The sequence below is a fragment of the Mastigoproctus giganteus genome, chromosome 1 (assembly GCF_048544385.1).
Source record: "Mastigoproctus giganteus isolate SK-2022 chromosome 1, ASM4854438v1, whole genome shotgun sequence".
NCBI classification, from domain to species: Eukaryota; Metazoa; Arthropoda; class Arachnida; order Uropygi; family Thelyphonidae; genus Mastigoproctus; species Mastigoproctus giganteus.
In genome coordinates this window covers 5,387,810-5,409,554 of record NC_143575.1, presented here as the reverse complement: position 1 = coordinate 5,409,554, position 21,745 = coordinate 5,387,810, and the positions used below count along the sequence as shown (strand labels likewise).

Here is a 21,745-nt window from a genome sequence, read left to right as displayed (position 1 = left end):
AATAATTCAGACACAGCATGGGTTTGTTAAGGGAAAGTCTTGTCTGACAAATTTGATTGGTTATTATGATGTGGTCACAAAGGAACTGGATGCAAAAAATAATTTTGATATCATATACTTGGATTTCAGGAAAGCTTTTGACACTGTTGCGCATGGAAGACTACTGTACAAATTGGAGCAGAATGGTATTAAGGGTAAGTTGCTACAATGGATAAAAGGATGGTTAAGTGGGAGAAGACAGAGGGTGGTAATCAATGGGTGCTGCTCTTCGTGGACTAATGTTATTAGTAGAGTCCCACAGGGTTCGGTGTTGGGTCCACTGTTGTTTTGTATATTTATCAATGATATTGATGAAGGTATATCAGGCTTAATGTCGAAGTTTGCAGATGACACGAAGGTTGGCAGGGTTGTTAATGACAGTAATGGCAGTGTGCTACTGCAACAGGATCTAGATAATTTGGGCAGATGGGCTAAGAAGTGGCAACTGAAATTTAACCTTGACAAATGCAAAGTACTGCATATGGGTAGAAGTAACCCCAGAGAAACGTACCAACTGTGTGGTACTACACTTAAGGTGGTAGAAAATGAAAAAGACCTGGGAGTAATTGTGCAGTCAGATATGAAGTTTTCTGAGCAATGTAGACAGGCTGCTAGGGCAGGTCATGGGGTTTTGTCAATGATATATAGGAATTTTGCTAGCATGGAAAAGGAGGTGATTGTCCCTCTGGATAAGGCAATGGTCAGGCCACGCCTTGAGTACTGCGTACAGGTCTGGAGGCCTCATTTTAGGAAGGATGTAGATTTGCTTGAGCGTGTACAGAGAAGAGCAACACGATTGGTGAGGGGAATGAAGGGATCCTCTTACCAAGAGAGGCTTAAGTTCTGCAAATTGCAGTGGCTGGTGACTAGGCACCTGCGCGGTGATCTGATTGAGGTCTATAAGGCCTTGAATGGGTTGAGCACGCTGAATTCTGATGGGATCCTCCCACTTGTTCAGAATACGAACCTACGGGGACATAAGTTCAAATTAAGAAAGGATAGATGTAGAATAGATGTGCGGAAATTTGCCTTTAGCCAGCGGGTGGTTAATTGCTGGAACAAACTTCCATCTGTCGTTGTGGAAGTTGATAGGTTAAATAAATTTAAGGAGGAACTGGACAGGCAATTGGAGGGTATGGTGTGATTTTTTTTTTTTTTTTTTTTTTTTGGCTGATGCTGCATAAGCTCCTACACTTGCTTTCTTGCATCAAGTGCCACTACTACTACTACTACTACTACTACTACAGAGAGAGACTGAAATTCTTGAAAAGCTTCGGAGATGGCCAAATGCACATGAAGAGAGGCTTCGGATATGTGATCTTGATAATTAAGTACCTTGGGGGGGGTTGACTAAGGTTTATAAGACTGTGAAAGTGGAGAGTAAAATGAACGAAAGTGAAATTTTCATGGTATTAACACTAGAACTGGGTGGGGGCTTGAATTAAAACTAAAGGGAGTGTTACAGACCAGAATGTAAGATGTTTTCCATTAGCTAGCAAGATGTTAATCATTAGAGTAAGTTGCCTCCATGGATAATTGAGGCCAACAATTTAGGGAAATTCAAAGACCATTTGGATCAGTACCTATGAAAAGAAAGAAAATACATGGGTAGTATTTTTTTTAGCTGGCATAGCAAAAATCTGGCTTCTTTGCAATGAAGCCAGATTTTTGCTATGCCAGCTAAAAAATATAAAATAGCTGATTAACACTAATATATGGTAAAAATTTCCAGTTCAGAATCCTAAACACTTTCAAAATCAAGAACTCGAGTGGTTTATGAAGCTACTATTTTTAAGTTGCCACAACACTACAGAACAGTGATTCTGAAAAACATAAATGCCAGGTAACAGTTGGCACTCTGTTTAAAAAAAAAATTGTTTATACTTGGGCACAACCACATAGGTCAGAAGAGTTTACAACTAACCATTTTCCCAATACAATTAATACTGTATTTTGCAGTCAACTCAAAAGGTACTGCCCCCATCTCGGGAACATTTTCAGTGCAATACCTTCATATATATGTTAGCAGAATGGGGAAGCCCTGTGGGATTATGAATAGAATGAAAACCAATACTACAGCTTTAGAAACAACAAACAGATAGAAGGTGAACTAAATTAAGAATAAAGGTGTTGCAGAAGGAATACATACCTGAAAATTAATATATTAAACAAAAGGCCAATGTGGCAAATTTACAAGTCAATTATGAATAAATTTAGAATGGCGTCTCTCTCTGAGTAATGCTGAGACCAAATGTTGTGAACTATCATTTTAACGACAATGTAAGCCAATCACAACAACATGAGCAATATATGAGACAAAAATAAATTAAAACAAAGACACCAATGAGTCCCATCTTGTTGTAAGGAAAGGCCACAGGTCAATAGCGGTCACAGAAATGCTGCATTTCAAACATTATACAAATCAATACACATCATGCTGCAACAAACAAATAATTTAAGCAGCATGTCTGCAATAAATTTTCATGATGGCTGCCTTTGTGTAAACTACTAATGAAAAAAAAAAAAAAGTTAAAAAGATGAGAATATAATTTAAATTTAATTTAATTTAACTGAAGGAATAATGAAGAATAACAAATAAAGAAAAAAAGAAAAATGAAGAAACACAAATATCAGTGCCTGCAAAGCATAACAACCATATGTTACCTAAACATACTGAAAGTAAATTACACAAATGAATTATACAGCCAGTTCTTGCTTTACGAGTTCCTGGGTTTATGAGTTTTTTTTCTCCCAAGTATCAAGTACAACAAAATCAAAAATATGTACATTAATTGCAAAAATTTAATGTTAAATATTCATAAATACCGCATTTCAAACCACGTGCATAGCTATACAATGCAGTGTACCCCGCTTTACAATATTAATCAGTTCCAGAGACACCATCGTATCATTTAAATATCATAATGTGAACCCAATAACACATTGTTTTTTGGTAATTCATTTCTAGATCTCAGAAGTTGAAATTTTCGCTGTATAACTAAGCTATTTATCTCTCTAAAATGTAATTTTTTTTTATATGGCCTTAAAGTCAGGAGCGTGACCTTAAGGCCATATAAAAGGTCGTGAGCATGGTTTGTAAACTGTATTAGTTACCAATTCAAATCATTAAAATGCACTACACTTTCATCGTTATCATATGTTCTGTTCTAAGAACCAATTTTAAACGCTTTTGTGATATTTTTCTAAAGCACATTTCTGGAGGTCACGACCATAAAACAATAAAAACAATTTGTACTGTCCGGTTTATTGGGCTTTTCTGATACTGCAAGCAATTATAAACGGGTAGTAAACTCGATCTTCTTGCATTTGCGAAAATACCGATAGCTGGAATTGTGTGATTTTTTACATTATTATGGTGAAATGTGAAATCTGCAATCGTATAAAAAACAATAAATTAAGCTTTGTAAACTTGTTTCTCCTCGCAAATCGTATTAGTTGCAATTTGTGTGTGCTGTTAAAAAATGCTTATGCATGCAATCATGAAATTTATAATTAAAAGAAAAGATTATCTTGGAAACAAACGCCTCCTAAAGCATTTCTGAAGAAGACGGCTCCTTTTGCAACAAACTAACGAGTGCTGAGCCAATAATGAGTGATCAAAGAGTGTGCATTTAGTCGATGATGATGAAGAATAAACATTCTTTGACATTTGTAAGTTGTAAATAATTTCTCTATTATTATAATTTGCTTGATTTTACAGGCTACGTTTTTATTTCTTTCAATAAATCAATCATTATTTAAAAAAACTAATTTCATTGTTGAGAATGTAACCTCTATTTTGACCTTATGTCTATGGGAAATAAATTCCTGCTTTACGAGTTTTCGCTTTATGAGTGCATGCTAGAAACGAATTAACTCAAAGTCAAGAACTGACAAATCTGAATTCCGCACAATACATGAAAATGGCCAAACATTAACATTATCGTGCGGAATTCAGATTTGTCAGTGGCAATGGTGAACACAATAAAGGAGAAAGACAGAATACGAGAAGTGGTCGGCACTAATAAAGGTAAACTATAATAATCAAGGCTAAGAAATACATTTTACAGTACAATAACATGCGTTTTTTCTTACTTTTATGTTTTCTTTTATGTGCCACCCCGGCTACTTCACCGCTGTCCCCAGATAATTTTTAATTAAAAATATATAACTATTTTTCTATATTTATAACTAATATATAAAAAAATATATAACTAATTTTATAACCCCGGGGTCTCATATCTGGTGAGTATGGGCTTGGCACACCCAGGGTCCTGAGCTGGATATCATCATTCTTCTCTTTCATGGTGATTCCCTTCTACTTTTGACACACACTCACTCACTCACTCACTCTCACTCTCTCTCAGGGTAACTCAGGAACTTTTTTTGTTCCTGGTGCAGCATAAGCCTCAGGCTTCCTTGCACCCTATGGCTGTTAATAATAATAATTACCTGTATTAAGAATAACTTAGGAGAATGGGTAAGCTCTGTGAGATACAAATACAACAAATACCAAAACTACACCTATAAAAACAATGCTATTCTTGTCAGCACTGACATGTATGTTTTATACTGTTTAAAGCCAGTTTTAGTCATATTTTTATGACATAAATTTGAAAATAAAAATGTTTTGCTTTCACATGGTTTTGTAATTTAAAGCCTTTTGAGACATGTTTACAGGACTTTTTCCTATTTTTAATTACAGAATATATTCTTACATCTGCTTGTGTAATTTTCAAATACCCTGTACATTTGTTTATTATTACTATATGGCCTATTACTACAATGCTAAAGTTTGACTTCTTCATATTATTTTTTTAATAAGTCTTTATTACTTAATAAAATAATCATAAATAAACAAAACGTTGATTTATGTTTACATAAAAAGTTTTCATTAAAACGTAAAATTTGTATTTATAACTTCCACTGATCTGTAATTTATATTACCTGTGATATGTGAACCAGACCTTCCCATCGTTTTCGCAACCCTTCAAGCTGGACAAAACAACCAAACTGCATAATATTGGTGACCTTTCCATTATAAATCTGAAACAAAAACACATTATAGCACAATTATTTTCACTGAATGCTAAAGTAAAATATACATGTCATGAAGAGGATAATTGGTATAAATTATGGGTTCAAAAGGATTGTGCATAAATTTTTTTAACATGCAATTAATATTATTTTATTAACAAAAACACTCAAAATCAGTTCCAAAGGAGTAAAGAGAGCCACTTCTCTACCTTAACTTGTATTCAAATATTAATATTTCCTAACATTCTTATTATTATTTAACACTTTCTATGCTGAGAGCTAATGGAAGAAACAGGAATTTTGAAATAGCTACAAAAATCAAACAGTATATTTAATATGATAAATGCAAGGTACTACATTTAAGCATTACGTTGAACTGTACAACTACACAAGGTAGTTGATAAAGAAAAAGACCTACAGATAATTTTAAAGTCCAACATGAAGTTCTCTGACTAGTGTATACATGCTGGTAGAACAGCTCAATGGGGTTCTGTCAATGATATACAGGAATTTTAGCAGCAGAGACAAAAAAAAAAAAGTGATAATCCCATTGTATAAAACAATGTTTTGCCACATCTGTGATACTGCATACAGGTTTGGAAACCTAATTTTAGGAAGGACACAAATCTTTTGGAAAGCTACAGAGAACAATAACAAGATTAGTTGAGAGCACAAAAGGATATTGTTACCAAGAAAGATTGGAGTTCTGTAAATTGCAGCCTCTGAAAACTAGGCATCCACCCAGAGCCTAATTGAAATGTATAAGCTTTAAGAGATTAAGTGCACTAAATAAAACTAAATAATTTAGTAAGACTATGCATCTGTGTAGTGTCTAATTGAAAAATAAATATCAGTTTATTAGTCACTCTTCAAAGAAACTACACTGACAACGAAAGGTAATCTGAACTGGACAGCACATTGCCAGAGGGGCTTACACTGAAATTAATACAGTATAATAAACATAAAGAACAATGAATTACAATTCAGACTTATATGCATAACAAATCTGCAATTTGAAGATTACTTATACACATTAATACAGTATATTAATAGATAAATATCGATTTAAATACCATACAAAGTAGACAGCAAAAGAAAAAGAGGAGTATTTACAGCCTGCCTTGTACACAATACTGATGAAGAATGTTGACAAACAATACCATAATAATGGACTTTATCAGTAGCAAACACATAGCAATGGCTAATGTTCTATCCAATGTTTTGGTTCTGTTTTTTTTTAATAGATTCGGAGAACATCTGGATCCAGTATTTTTCTATGAAATTTCAATAACAATTTTAACCCAGATAGATGGAAGCACAAGAATTGAAATATACCTTTTAGAGAATAGGAAAAATTAATTTAGAAATAGGAGTACAGAAAGTTACACACTTCGATCTGGATCAAGTAAATACGTTACTGGCTTTAACATTTGTCCATTTTATAATGTGGAATTCTGCAGACTGAAGAAGAGAATGACTGGATTTTGCAATAGCAGACCAAATGCCAAAGCTGTACTTCACTATTATGCATCTATTGGAAATATGGATTAGATTTTGCTTTATGCTCCAAGGACACTCTTGATCTATAAATGCTGAAAAAGGATTGTTATTAATATTGTTACTGTTATTATTATGTTGGGATTGTTATTGATATTGTCGTGAAATTTGCATTCAAACAGGGGGTAATTGTTTGCTATAATAAACTTCCACCCAGCATTGTGTATGTGGGTAGTTTGAATAAATTTAAAGATTTGAACAAATTATTAGTAGGAATTGTAGAAAAATGAAGTCATTTTTTTTTTCTTTTAGTCAATGTTGTATAACTATATAAGATGATTTGTAATTCAACAAGAGTGAGCCAACAGTGCAGTCTAAGTAACTTTGAGTAAATTATGATAGTCAGCACCACAAGTTTAAGTGCAAGTATCACAGACAATCCATCCTGTTGTTTTCACAAGATTTACAGTGCATGGGGAAACTAAAAGCCATAATGCATTGACTCAATCCTGCTGGGGTGTTTATGTGTAATGTACTAAAAATGGTCCAAGAAATAGAAAACATCTGGCCATCAGCAATCCTGTAGCCTGAGATAGCTTGTTGATGTGAGAGGCCAACAGAGGATAAAAAAAGAATCATGCAGTCTAACAGATGGACCAACAGTGGTCAAATAATAATGCAGTACAACAATAGTGTGCAAAGGAAACCCAAGGTCAGGCCCTGTAAATGATGGAGTATAACAGTAAATGACTTCAGTGGGTTCCACGCTTGTTGACTAAAAACAAGCAACTATAGGTCCAGAGAGTACAGGAACACTGACAGTGGGGGTCTGAGAAGTGGAAAAAGGTCACCTACTCTGATGAACCCTGGTTTCAGGTGTTCTGTGCTAATGGCAGATGGGATTATGGTGAAAGTAGCATGAATCAATGAATCAATGGATTCAGAGATGTAGAATATATGTAGTGAATAAATGTATCCCCAATTCACAAAGGGGGATCAAAGAGTCACACAATTACAGACCTGTTGTTTAACTTCTGTTCAGGGAAAATAATGAAGTCACTGGTTAAAGAAGCATTACCGGATCATCCAGACAAGACTGCAGTAATAATTCAGAAACAGCATGGGTTTGTTAAGGGAAAGTCTTGTCTGACAAATTTGATTGGATACTATGATGTGGTTACAAAGGAACTGGATGCAAAAAATAATTTTATTATATATTTGGATTTCGGGAAAGCTTTTGATACTGTTGCATGCATGGAAGACTCCTGTACAAATTGGAGCAGTAAAATACTAAGGGCAAATAACTCACCATAATGAATCCAGAGTGCACAGGCCTCTTTAACTATATTCGAACTATTCTTGGCCATCAAACATATGACATAGTCATGAAACTGCAAAAGAACTTCGTTTTTATAGCCTGTGGAAGTCAACATCTCAGATTTGCCTAAAGATGTAAGTCAAACAACGTCATTCCGAAAGGTTTTCTTTACAAACCTATATGACGTGCCTGTCAGAACTCCAGCTACAAGACCCTCAATATTTGGATCGGCTGCCTTCATCAAGATTTATGAATTGCTTCAACCAGTAAAGCAGCCCTGATGCTTGAACTTAGAAGTTTGGTTCCTGACTTTATTTACTCAAATATAATCCATAACTTGTGCTCACAAGCTGTCAGAGAATCTGAACGCTATTGTGCATGCCAAAAACTTAAGTTCACAATTTTAATCCACGAGTTCCTTGACTCTCATCATCAACATAGTACCGCTACTGCAAATTGCACACAATTTGTATTGAACTTGAGTGACAAGCAATTATCTACAGAACAGGTAGATCTGTTGACTCTGGGTATGAAATTTGTTGTTCTTCCACAAAGCCCACCAATCACTGATATTGCTTTAGGTGTAGAAGCGTCTTTAACACGTTTCGTGAAGAAGTGGCAAACACAATTCGCCTGAAAATCGCAGCAATTTTACATCATGCTCGCCCTGCTTCTTCCAATCTCAACAGCAAACAAATCTCTGCCCTTAAAGCATTGAAACAAGATTCATCCATCTTCATCCTTCCAGCAGACAAAGGGCATCGAACAGTCGTATTGAATCGCACAGATTACAAGACGAAAGCCCTGTTGCTTCTACGGGACACTTCTGTCTACCAGCCCTTAACTGTTCCTCCCATCAAACCCTTGGAACGATGGGAGTCAAAAGTAAACATCCTCATCAACAATTGGTTTAAGCAGGAGAAAATAACAGAATCCACACATAGTCGCCACTGTGCCTCCGGCTGCCAGATTCCACAATTCTATGGGCTACTGAAAGTCCACAAAGAAAGTATACCATTAAGACTCATTGTCTCCTGTTGTGGCTCACCGAGTAATGAGCTGGCAAAGTTTGTCTCGGAGCTCCTTTCTTCCCTAGTAGGCAAGACTGCCAACACAGTTTCCAACAGTGGTGAATTTATAGAACGGATTAAATAATGGCATCATTTGTTGTATTTTCACTTTTCACCTCCATCCCAGTCGAACTTGCCAACACGTGCCACGAAACTCTTGGATAGTGACCAGACCCTTGGCAGCAGGACCAAATAACACCAGATGATATCTCCACCGCCCCAGACTGTGCTTAATTGGTGATGCAATTATGTTTAACAACTCCATTTACCAACAGGTGCATGGCACAGCCATGGGTTCCGCAGTTAGTTCAGTCCCGGCAAACATCGCAATGGAAGGATTGGAGGGTCATGTATTTACAAATGTACCAGATCCCATTGCCTTTTGGTGTCGCTACATGGATGATGTGTTTGTATTTACCCCCAGAGATTCGGGCGACCGGCTCTTAGACCGCCTCAACTCTGTTGCCTTTCATAAAATTCACCATCAAACTAGAGTCGGACAATACCCTACCATACTTAGACACCCTTGTCCTACATGAGCGCATGTGCTTGAAGACAACTGTCTACCGCAAACCAATGTGTGCTGGCCAATTTACCAACTATTGGTCAGCATATGCACAGCCATCTTCTTGGCACTGCATGGACCTTGTTAACCCATGCCTGGACCCATTCTAGTTCTGTGGATGAGAGGCACATCCACACTAGGGTCAAGGCAGATCTTGCGAGGTGTGGCTCTCTCACCCTTGACAGGTGTGACCTGAAGACACATGACCACGTAGCGACCAACAGGAACATTCAAGGTAATGACTCCACCGTGAGCGCCTTTATCCCATACTACCCAAACCTATCACACAAGTTTCTAGGGTCCTGAAATCACATGGGATAAAGTGCATATAGCCTGCCGGGCAGGAAACTGAAATCCCTCATCTCTAGAGTGATAAGACTGGTTCCTACCTTACTACAAAATGGACTAATCTACCACATTCGTTGCCATGACTGCACTAGCTGCTACATCAGGGAAACTAGGAGACGGCTCGGCAAATGTCTTCAGAACATGAAAGAGCCATCACTTAGCAGACATAGAACACTCGGCCATTGCCGAGCACTTCTGATCAATCCAACATGACATTGAGCGGCACCACAATGTCGTGGTTGTCGACTGTCCCGCCATTACCAGCGCTGTGCCTGGTTGGAGTCGTTGCATATCACGTGTTCTAATACTTCAGAGCAAGTCAACAAAAGCGGTGGATATCATGTCCACACTATTATTGAAGCAACTATTCTCATAAGTGACAAACGTTGACAACGTTCGCATACGTCACAACTACAGGCTTCAACATCATACAGTTAACTATTACATCACGCAGTTTGCTATACTTGACTGGAACTACATTCCGTTATGTTCTACATTCCTAAACTATCAGTTTAACTGATGAAGGTTACCATAATAACCGAAAGCTTTTTGTATTGTATGTATTTAATATATGTGTTTTACAATTTAATATTAAACTTGTCATTTATTTATTCTGTCTTCTATTTCGCTCGGTGCTACGTAATAACTCACCATAATGAATCCAGAGCGCACAGGCCTCTAACTATATATTAAGGGCAAGTTGCTACAATGGATAAAAGTGTGGTTGAGTGGGAGAAGACAGAGAGAGAGAGAGGTAATCAATGGATGCTGCTCTTTGTGGACTAATGTTATTAGTGGAGTAGCCCCAGGGTTCGGTGTTGAGCCCACTGTTGTTTTGTTTATTTATCAATGATACTGATGAAGGTATATCAGGCTTAATATCCAAGTTTGCAGATGATACTAAGGTTGGCAGAGTTGTTAATGACAGTAATGGCAGTGTGTGCTACTGCACCAGGATCTAGAAGAGTAATTTACTGAGAAGTGGCAACTGAAGTTTAACACTGACAAATGTAAAGTATTGCATATCAGTAGAAGTAACTGCAGAGAAATGTACCAAGTATGTGGGAGTACACTTAGAGTGGTAGAAAATGAAAAAGAGACCTGGGAGTAATTATGCAGTCAGATATGAAGTTTTCTGAGTAATGCAGACAGGCTGCCAGAGTAGGTCATGGGGTGTTGTCAATGATATACAGGAATTTTGCTAGCAGAGAAAAGGAAGTGATTATCCCTTTGTATAAGGCAATGGTCAGGCATACCTTGAGTACTGCATATAGGTCTGGAGGCTTCATTTTAGGAAGGATGTAAAGTTGCTTGAGCAAGTACAGAGAAGGGCTACAAGACTGGTGAGGGGCACGAAGTGGTCCTGTTACCAAGATAGGCTCAAGTTCTGCAAATTGCAGTAGTGCGAGGTGATCTGATTGAGGTGTGTACAAGGCCTTGAACGAGTTTAGCAGGTTCAATTCTGATGGGATTCTTCCTCTTGCTCAGATTTTGAACCTGATGGGGGGGGCATAAATTCAAATTGAGGAAAGACAATTGTAGAACAGATGCACGGAAACTTGCCTTTAGCCAGCGGGTAGTTGATTGCTGAAACAAACTTCCATCTGGGGTTGTGAAAGTTGATAGCCTAAATAAATTCAAGGATGAACTGGATAAACTTTTAGAGGAAATGAATGTGGGAAATGATTTTTTTTTTTTTTATGGCTGATGCTACATAAGCTTGCTTCTCTTGCATCACATGCCTCCCTCTACTACTGCTACAACTAGATTACTTACTTGTCCTACTAAAGGTTCAAGAGGAAGCGATAATGGTCTTTCACGGTCTTGCCTTTTCTCCTTTGCCCTTTCTTGTTTTAGCTCTCCTGAATGACGACTATATTTTTCATGCAGGGGTGATCGAGATCTATGACGAGAATGGCCTCTAGATGACCTAAAAATAATATTGCAATAACTGGGCATAAAAATTTACAGAAAAGATAAAGCAGCAATCCTTAAAATCAAGAATAATTTTTTTTTTACCCTATGCTAATTTATAGTAGTAAAAAAAAAAAACCACCATCGCATCAGTTATCAATAATCCCTGTCACTACAAAATATCTGAGATATATTTTAACTATTTCTTAGTGATAATCCAAAATATAGTTAATTAAGGTTTTACATGGATTGAGCAAACAAAATACTGATGTCTTACTCTTTCTTGGACACATGAGGGTATATAAAATGAAAATGGATAGATGCAGAATAGATGTGTGAAAATTTATTAGCCAAAGAGTGAATGATCACTTGCACTGGAACGAATTTCCATCTGGTGTTGTGGAAGTGGGTAGTTTAAAAAAGTATATAGTTTAACAGTTTAGGCAAATTATTAGGGGTGTGGACAGATGAGGTGGGTAGGGGTTTTTAATTTTTTTTGGCTTATGATGCTAAATAGAGTAAGCTTGCTCTCTTACATCATTTGTCATTACTAATATTAATAGTAATACATATAACATTTACAAATAAATTTTTACAAAGGGGATTCAAAAAAAGATTTGCATTTACCCAGAGCAGTTGTCATGGAAAGATGAATTTTTTTTTTTTTTTCTTTTTTTGACACCTGAAATTTATATAACAAACACACAAAATGTTGTTTTGATCTCACAATTCATTTTTTTCTTTGCAGCACTGAATGAAGTGTAAGGACAGTCAGAGAACTTCTCTATAAAACTGGCCTGCAGAAGTGTATCGAGAGGTGGCAAAAATTTTCATTTTCTACCTGGTGACTACATTGGAAAAGTGTAATACATGATGTTTGTTTGAACCTTCTATCACAACTACTTCTAGCTGAATACAAATTATTTTTGAACCCTCTCCCTCATACTTTCATTCTGCAATCACTAAGAATTATTTTAAATTTAAGCAACAGCACATTTTATTTAGGTTATTGTAAAAATAGGTTCAAACAAATATCATTAAAAATTGTATTCACTGTCAAAATAATTAACTGTAAACTCCCTTTACCTAGTTGTCATGCCAGAATACAAATTAATTAAACATCATCCATTGTGTTTGTGAGAAATATTGCTTAACTGCTTGTCTCTAGGGAGAAAGTCACAACTGTACAAGAATAATGAAATTCAATTGTTTTAAAAATAAATTAAATAAAAAGAGAAAATTAAGTGTATGACTAGCTAATTTTATATTACAAATAGTATTTACTTAATTGTGCCATTACAATGATTATATCTGCAGTCCAGCTTACTTGTGATTAACCTGTTAATGAGGAGTCAACGATATTTTTACTGAACAAAGATGAGCTACTAATATGGGACCCAGCCAACCAAACTGGATAAATTACATGCTGAAATCTTATCACCATGACAGGAAAAAAAATTCATGCCAGCTAGAACATCAATAACAAACCTTTTCTAGCCTGGATTGGTCCAATGCATGCCAAAAATACAGAAGAACCTAAAGATCAGGAATTTTCAATTTCTGGCACTTTTTGAACATATTTCCAAGGGTAGTGAACCATGCAAGGCAGACTAGTCGGACTGAAAAAAAAAAAAAAAAAAAAAAGCATGTGCCGAGCACATTCAGTAGATGGTTTTATATGAAACATCCCTCGCGTTTCTTTTAGGTATTTTGATTTGTATATATTGATTACAAAATAACAATGGAATGTAACGAAAAATGAAATTTATTTTTGTTACATTCCATTGTTATCGTAACATGTTGATAAATACAGCAGACTCTTGATTTACCGGGATCGGATTAACCGGACACTTCAAGACTGCAAATTTAAAAAAAAAAAAAAAAAAAAAAAAAATCAACCAGAAATCATAAAATTCAAGTAATAACTAGAATAGGTATAAACAGATATTTTGCAAGTCGTAAATAAGCAACAAGAAGCGGCGTTATAAGTCGTCATTGGGAGATTAATTTGCCTATTATCTTGCAACCCCTGCTGTCTCCACACCCACCGCTCAAAAATAAAAAAAGTCCAAATGTTTAGTTTGTTTTAGTGCATCGCATCAATTATTGCGTTCCGTCGCACCGCAAAAAGACAAATTTTGTTTTGTTATTTAAGTGAGGGATGTTGAAATTTTTTTTATAGTAAATATATTTTTTTTGTTTAGAAATCGCAAAAATGATGAGTAAACGCAAAAGAGTTGCCCTTTCAGTTAAACAAAGACTTGAAATTATTCAAAAGTTTGAAAATGGTGCATCCGTTAAACCTCTAATGAACTATGATAATGCTGATGACCACACCATACGCAACCTTGTAAAAAATAAAGGGAAGCTATTGGATTGGACGCACGAGTAGTACGTGGTAAGTTTTTTTATCTATTGCCATATTTTTTATGTAGGTTGCTGAACATTTTTCGATACAGTAAGTCCTCGACTTACGCAACTACAGATTCACTCAATTTTTTTTTTATATATTTTATTTTTTTTTGGATTGTAAAATTTAAAACAAAAAATAATAATAATAATAAGCAATCAATAACAACGACCACAGCACGCACAAATTGCAATAGTGAGATCGGAGTAACAAGCAAAAAAATAAGACTGAAGAGAAGATTCTTACAATAAAAACCAACAGAATTCCAGCTATCGGTATGCAATTAGATCGAGTTTACTACCCGTTTATAATAGATTGTGCTAACAGAAAAGCCCAATAGCACGGAAAGTGCAAATTGTTTTTATAGTTTTTTGTTGACCTCCAGAAATGTGCTTTAGTAAAATGTGAGCTCTTGCAGGGTGATAATAGTGAGTTTTGACTTTAACCCTGTGAAATTCTTTTTAGAAAATTTAATTTTGACCGTTATGGTGCCGACTAAGAGAATAAGTGACAGCAGTACTAGTAAAACTACCAACTCCGCCATGGACGGTCCCAAGCCCAGCTGCGAAAGGAGGAGGGTGGTCATCCTGCCGAAATGACCAGAACCGGGAAACCGGGGGAAACTAGGCAAGAAACCGCATGAAATTCGGAACAATACTCTTACAACAATGTTACCGCATCCGGGGTAGCCAATGCGCCAGCACTGGGGACCCAGGGTGCTGGTGTGAAGTGGACCACTGGCCACAGAACAAGCTCTTATAACAATGTTACCGCATACGGGGTAGCCGATACGCCAGCACTGGGGACCCAGGGTGCTGGTGTGAAGTGGTCTACTGGCCACAGAACAAGCTCTTACAACAATGTTACCGCATCCGGGGTAGCCGATGCGCCAGCACTGGGGACCCAGGGTGCTGGTGTAAAGTGGACCACTGGCCATAGCAATAAGCTTACTACGCCGAAAAGGGCAATTAACATTGGCAAATGGAATGTTCGAACGGGGCACCACGTTGGACAAAAGGAAATCATTGCCCAAGAACCGAATTAAGGCTCACCGGGTCTGTTCGATGATCATCCAACCACTAGCACCTAACGAAGCGGATATGCTATTCTACTCTGGTGGTGAGAAACGAGAAGCAGGAGTGGGCTTTATGGTCGATGTTCAGGCCACCAGTAGTGTGATGGCTTTCCAACCAATATCGGACCGCCTGGCAGTCCTTACTGTCAAGGGCACCATCAAGACCCATATTATCTCCGCCTATGTACCAACTGAGACTAGCCTGGACCCGACCAAGAATGACTTCTACAACCAGCTCCAGCACACGCTGGATTCAATTCCACAAACAGAAGTGATCATCCTCGCAGAGGACTTTAATGCCCACATTGGCGTTGACAGATCTGGTTGGGAAACAACAATGGGCAAGTTTGGCCATGGGAAGATCAATGACAACGGACTACGTTTGTTGTCCTTTGCCGCATCTAACAACCTGATCATCGGAAACAGCCATTTCCAGCACCCTCAAAAACATCAACTTACATGGCGAAATCCATCTGGTAAGGACTCAGCAATCCTGGACTACATTCTGATCAACGCCCGATTTCGCTCATCACTCATGGACGTTCGTGCCATGAGGGGACCTGATTGCGGATCTGATCACTACCTCATCCGGGCTAAGGTGCAGCTCAAATTACGGCATGCAAAAAAAAAAGGTCATCTCGGTCAGCCAAGCTGGACTGGAGGCAGCTAATGAATGCTGCCAACAAAGGGGCATATCAGATCGCCCTACCCAACCGCTTCGAGACGCTAGCCGTGCTCGAGGATATAAATGAAGAAGAAAAGCAGATCTCTGATGCCATCCTGGAATGTGCCAAGCCCCTATGTCCACCTGCCCGACGTCGAATGCAACCATGGATATCAGACGAGTGCCTCGACGTCGTGGACAAACGGAAACAGGAAAAGTTGGTCGACTTTGAACGGTACCGGCAGCTAAACCGAGAAGTCCGACAGAGGATGACAGCGGAAAGAGAAGCATACTGGAACCAAGTGGCAGACGATCTTGAAGTGGTGGCATCCAAGAACGAGTACCGCACTCTCTACCGCACCCTCAGATGTCTGAGTGGAAAGACCAAATTGACTAGTGACAACATCAAGAATGCTGATGGGACCTTCGTGCGATCACTGTCCGAACGCCTGCAACGGTGGAGTGAATTCTTCAAAGCATTGTATAATCACGACCCACCTCAGGGACTGCCAGAAGCCGCACTATCGATCGATCCCCCTGAAGTCTCCATGGTCGATGTTGAGCCTACAGTAGAAGAAGTGAAAGCAGCCATACAATCCCTAAAGAATTGCAGGGCACCAGGAGTGGACCAAGTCACCACAGAAGCGATCAAAGCCGGGGGAGATGTACTGCTTCGCCGACTACACTCACTCCTCAAAACCATCTGGTGCACTCAACAAATTCTGCTAACATGGAGGAAAGCCATTATCGTACCGATCCACAAAAAAGGTGATAACCGGGATTGCAAGAACTACCGTGGCATCAGCCTCCTTTCCATCATCGGAAAGGTCTTTATGAAGATCATCCAGTCAAGGCTGCAAAAACATCACGAGCAAACCAGTCGAGAAGAACAGGCAGGATTTAGACCCGGGCGAGGATGCTGTGATCAAATCTTTGCCATCCGTCAGCTGATGGAGGAGAGGATCCGGTGTGGACAGCGAACCGTCATTGTTTTCATTGACTTTAAGTCTGCTTTCGACTGTGTCCATCGGCCTGCCTTATGGAAACTACTAGAGGTCGAACATGTACCTCGAAAAGTCATCACACTCCTCCAAACTGCATACAACGGTTTAACCAGCCAGGTGCGCATCCAGAACGATTTATCTGAGGAATTTACCATCCAAACTGGAGTCCGCCAAGGGGATGTAGCCTCCCCGTTGCTTTTCAACATTGTGGTCGACGCCATTATGAGGCGAACATTCAGAAACAGACGGGGCATACAATATGACAAGGATCACTATGTGACTGACCTGGTGTTTGCCGATGATAGTGCTATCTTTGCTGGTAACGACTCTGAAGCCACGGACATCCTCTACGACATTGCCCGCATTGCCCGGCCATACGGTTTGAAGATCAATGCTGATAAGACAAAGGCCCTGACAAAAAATGGGTCGCAAGCCACCATCTATCTCGAAGGCGTCCAGATCAAGCAAGTGCAGGACTTTAAATACCTTGGGTCGCTGGTCCAGGAGAAGAAAGTTGCATCCACCATGGAAATCCACAGCAGAATTGGGCAGGCGGCCACTGCATTCGCCTCGCTCAAATGGTGTCTGTGGAAGAGGACCAACATTTCCTCAAAGACTAAAATCCGACTCTTCCGAACTTTGATCCTGCCCATTCTCCTTTACGGATCAGAAACATGGATTTGTCTCAAGCTAGATTTAAACAAACTTGAGGTATTCCAAATGCGATGCCTGCGGCAGATTTTGGGCATCTCACTTCGTGACCGCATCACTAATGATACCATCCGCACCAGATGCCAACAGCAACCAACCATTGCCGACCAAATCCAGAAGCGAAGGCTTAGATGGTTTGGCCACATATGTAGAATGGGCAAGAACAGAATACCATCCACACTCCTTTGGAGACAATGACCCACCCAATGGAGCATCCAACGGACCGCGCCTAGGAAAACGTGGGCCAAGCAAGTGGAAAATGACTTGAAGAGCCGACGTCTCGACCTTAACCAGACCAGGACTGACGCCATGGATCGTAAAGTATGGAAGAACATCGCAGAGCAAGTCCGAAACCCTGCGGCACCTACAGCAGCATACTGGTTGCGTGGCCAACCGCCTCCCCCCAGCTGCCAGCTAAGGACCAAGAAGAAGAAGAAAACTACCAAGAAAAGGAAAGCGATTGATTTGGATCAGAAAATTAAACTAATAAGAATGCATGAAAATGGTCAAACATTAACAAGTATTACGCTGAATTCAGATTTGTCAATAATAATATAGTAGCAATATGTTACTAGTCATTCCCGAGTTACATAAAACTACGAAGTAAGAAGTCCTGGAACGTATCTCTTACGTAGGTCGGGGACTTCTGTATTTTTGGATTAACCGGCAAATCGATTATCCGGGATTTGTTTTTTACCATCTATCCCGGAAAATCGAGAGTCTACTTGTTTTTTTTTTTACTTGATTTGTTTTTTACCATCTATCCCAGAAAATCGAGAGTCTACTGTATTTATATTGTTCCAATCATACTTCCTGCATGAAGCATGTATTAATCATATTACTGCCGGAAGTATGATTGTGACATCATACCGTTTAACAAATGGCTACAATCAAATGGGTAATTAGGCTACTGGCTCGGATCTTGCACCTCTGGCAGAAGTCACTTCTGTGATGCATTTTTCATGACCAATCAGATTTACTCGGTTGTAGGTCCCCCAAGGATGTTTCACATCAAAAACACACTACAGGTACCAGATTTATGCATTAATACTTTCCAAACGCCTTTCTATACATCAAATCACATAAAACCCACAACCATTATTGCTTAGGCAAGAATATCACCCACTGGACCAATCCAACAGCATGGGTTAACATTTTGGCTTAACGCCAATGACTATCATTCTGCAAAGATTATAAGGATAAGCTACTGTATCAGCCTAAAAGTTTGGAATTGTAGCATATGACAACAGTTTTCATTAATTTTTTTGAAAATTTTTATGACGTTAATTTTATGACACATAAGGTTTAATATAAAAAAAAAAAAAAAAAAAAAAAAAACACACACACAATACAAAATACTTTATTTCTTTTATCACTGCCTTACAGAGAGGTGGCATTCTAGTGATTAATTTTATAAGTGTCTTGATTAAACTATTCCTAGTGATCCGCGAGGTTCCCCGTAAATTTTTTGAAGATGGGCAGACTTCGGGGACTTGACGGTCTAGTTGTGTAGATGACTTCATCAACTGGTGAAATACCACCACTTTGCTTATTGGAGGCTTGAAGTGGTGAGACCCGTGTTTAGTCTCTAGAGCAAAGTTTCCGGCACCCCCCTCCCTCCCATACTTCTCCTTCAACCCATGCACGGTACTAAGTACTATAGGTTTTGATACCTTGGTTGGCTTGGTTGGCCATACCTTCCAAACGCTTCCAACATTTTGTAGAATCAATGCCACGTTGAATAGATGCTGTACTGAGGGCAAAAGGAGTACCTACGAAGTATTAGGTAGGTGGTCATAATTCAGTGATCACTCGGTGTATCTGGATTTCAGGAAGGCTTAAAAGACTGCTGTACAAATTGGAGCAATATGACATTAAGAGCAAGTTGCTGTTATGGATAAAGGGATGGTTGAGTGGGAGAAGACAGAGTGGTTATCAATGGGCACATTGTTGTTTTCAATATTTACTGATGAAGGTGTATCAGGCTTAATATCTAAGTTTGCAGATGGTAAAAGGTTGGCAGGATGGTTAATGACAGTAATCAAGGTAAGCTACTCCAACAAGACAGAAAAATTAAGCCAATAGGCTGAGAAGTGGCAGTTGAATTTAACAAATTGACAAATGCAAGGTATTGCATATGGGTAGTAGAAATCCCAGATCAACATACCAACTCTGTGGTACTACACTCAGCATAGTGGAAAATGAAAAAGACCTGGAGGCAATTGTGCCACTAGATGTGAAGTTCTCTGAGCAGTGTAGACAGGCTCCCAGGATAGCTCATGGGGTTTTGTCAATGGTATACAGAAACTTTGCTAGCAGGGATTATCCCTTTGTACAAGGCCATGGTTAGGCTGCATCTGGAGTAATGTATACAGGTCTGGAGGCTTCAGTTTAGGAAGGATGTTGATCTGCTTGAACAGTTGAATGAGATTTGTGAAGGGAACAAAAGGGTGGTCTTACTCAGAAAGGTTTTAGTTCTACAAATTGCAGCGTGAAAGCTAGGCACCTATGAGGAGATGAAATTGAGGTGTTTAAGCCTTTGAATGAATTGTATAAGCACAATGTTGATGACATGCTTCCTCTTGCTGAGATTACACAGACAAAGAAGTGCAAATCAAACTGAGGAAGGATGGTTGCCTTCAGCCAGCAGATTAATGGAACCAACTCCCATCTGTTGTTGTGGAAGTGGACAGAAGAACAATATTCTTAGTCACAAAAGCTGAAGAAGGCATGAATGCAGCCATATTGCTTGAAAGATATGTGGCTAATTTTCTGGAATCAGGAGTAATGTTATCTGTGCTTACTTTCAGAATAACATCATCACTACAACATATTATTCCAACGTTTTGTTACAGTTAATGTAAAAGGCAAAATGTAAAGAAATACTGACCCAAGGTGTCTGCTACTTCGTGACAATCCTCTGAACACAATTTGTATGTTATTACATGAATGACAAACCAACTGGGTTTTGAAATATTGTCACATCTGCTATATTCTCATACTCACAACTTCAGATTTCTTCCTCTATCCATTTCTGGTGTCCTTTTTGCACGACAAGCATTTTCCTGATGATGAAACAATGATTTCTAAGATCCTGTCGTGATTTCAATGGAAACCAGAAATATTCTAAAAAATGGCCTCTGAAAATGCATCCATCAGTAGTTGAGATACATTTCTTGGGCTGGTAGCTACATAATAAAAGGACTAATAAACTGTGAACTTTCAGAGAGAGGAAAAAAATATATATATATTAAATAATTTGACATTTCTTTGTTGATGCATTTTTCAAATTTCTGTAATGCATTCTTACTATCTGAATATTACGTAAACAAGAGTTTACAACTAACTATTTAAGAATGGAAAATAAAAGAAAAAAGTACCGTTTTTTTTCTTTGCTTCTACTTCTACTCCTATGTCTTTTAGATTCTTTTTTTTTCTGAGAAGCCCTTCCTTCTCCTTTGGGTGCACTATAAAGAAAAATGACAAAATAGAAAAATCTCTAAAAAAATTCATGAAACATTTTTATCTATTCTCTCATTCAAGTGAAGATTACTCAGGCTTTATTAAATATATATTAAATGTTTTATTAATTTCGATATTTAATTTCTTGTGAGAAAGATACATGGAATTTCATGGAAATTAATTAATTCTAATAAGAGATTAAACAACACTGCACTCCACATAAATTTTTTAAAGATAAAAATTATGAAGTTTATTGAAACAAGCTGAAAAGAAAACTTTACAGAAAATATTCTAATATTCCAGCCATTCAGAGGGTAATTTTGATGACATTGTAAAATCCTTCTGGATGGTGTTAAGTCTAGAGGAAGGAATAATAAGGTGATTGTAAGAAATAGTTATGTAATGCTGTACTATTTATAAAATTAAAGAAATCTTGTGAATTATGAAGAAAAAAAGCTATGAAGATATACTGCACTATTTTTAATAAATTATGCAATAATTATGAAATTGTCATTAAGTCTAAAAAAAATAAATCAAATGAGGACAAGTTATAAAAAAGCTATATTATTTTATGATTTAAAGAAATTAAATTAAAATGAATTAAAACATTATATAGATACACATTTATTTA

The 21,745-nt window shown here is 38.0% G+C and overlaps 1 protein-coding gene across 2 annotated transcripts in view; it reads right to left on the bottom strand.

Moving 5' to 3' along the window:
* The window catches only part of pea (ATP-dependent RNA helicase pea), a 358,942-nt gene that overhangs the window by 265,732 nt on the left and 71,465 nt on the right, over positions 1–21,745 (bottom strand). For both annotated transcript variants that reach the window (XM_090371271.1, XM_090371265.1), the window contains exons 6-8: positions 21,033–21,119; positions 11,651–11,804; positions 4,987–5,085 (exon numbers count right to left, since the gene is read on the bottom strand). In XM_090371271.1, coding sequence (XP_090227397.1) covers positions 4,987–5,085; positions 11,651–11,804; positions 21,033–21,119 — 340 coding nt within the window. The remainder of the gene's footprint in view (positions 1–4,986; positions 5,086–11,650; positions 11,805–21,032; positions 21,120–21,745) is intronic.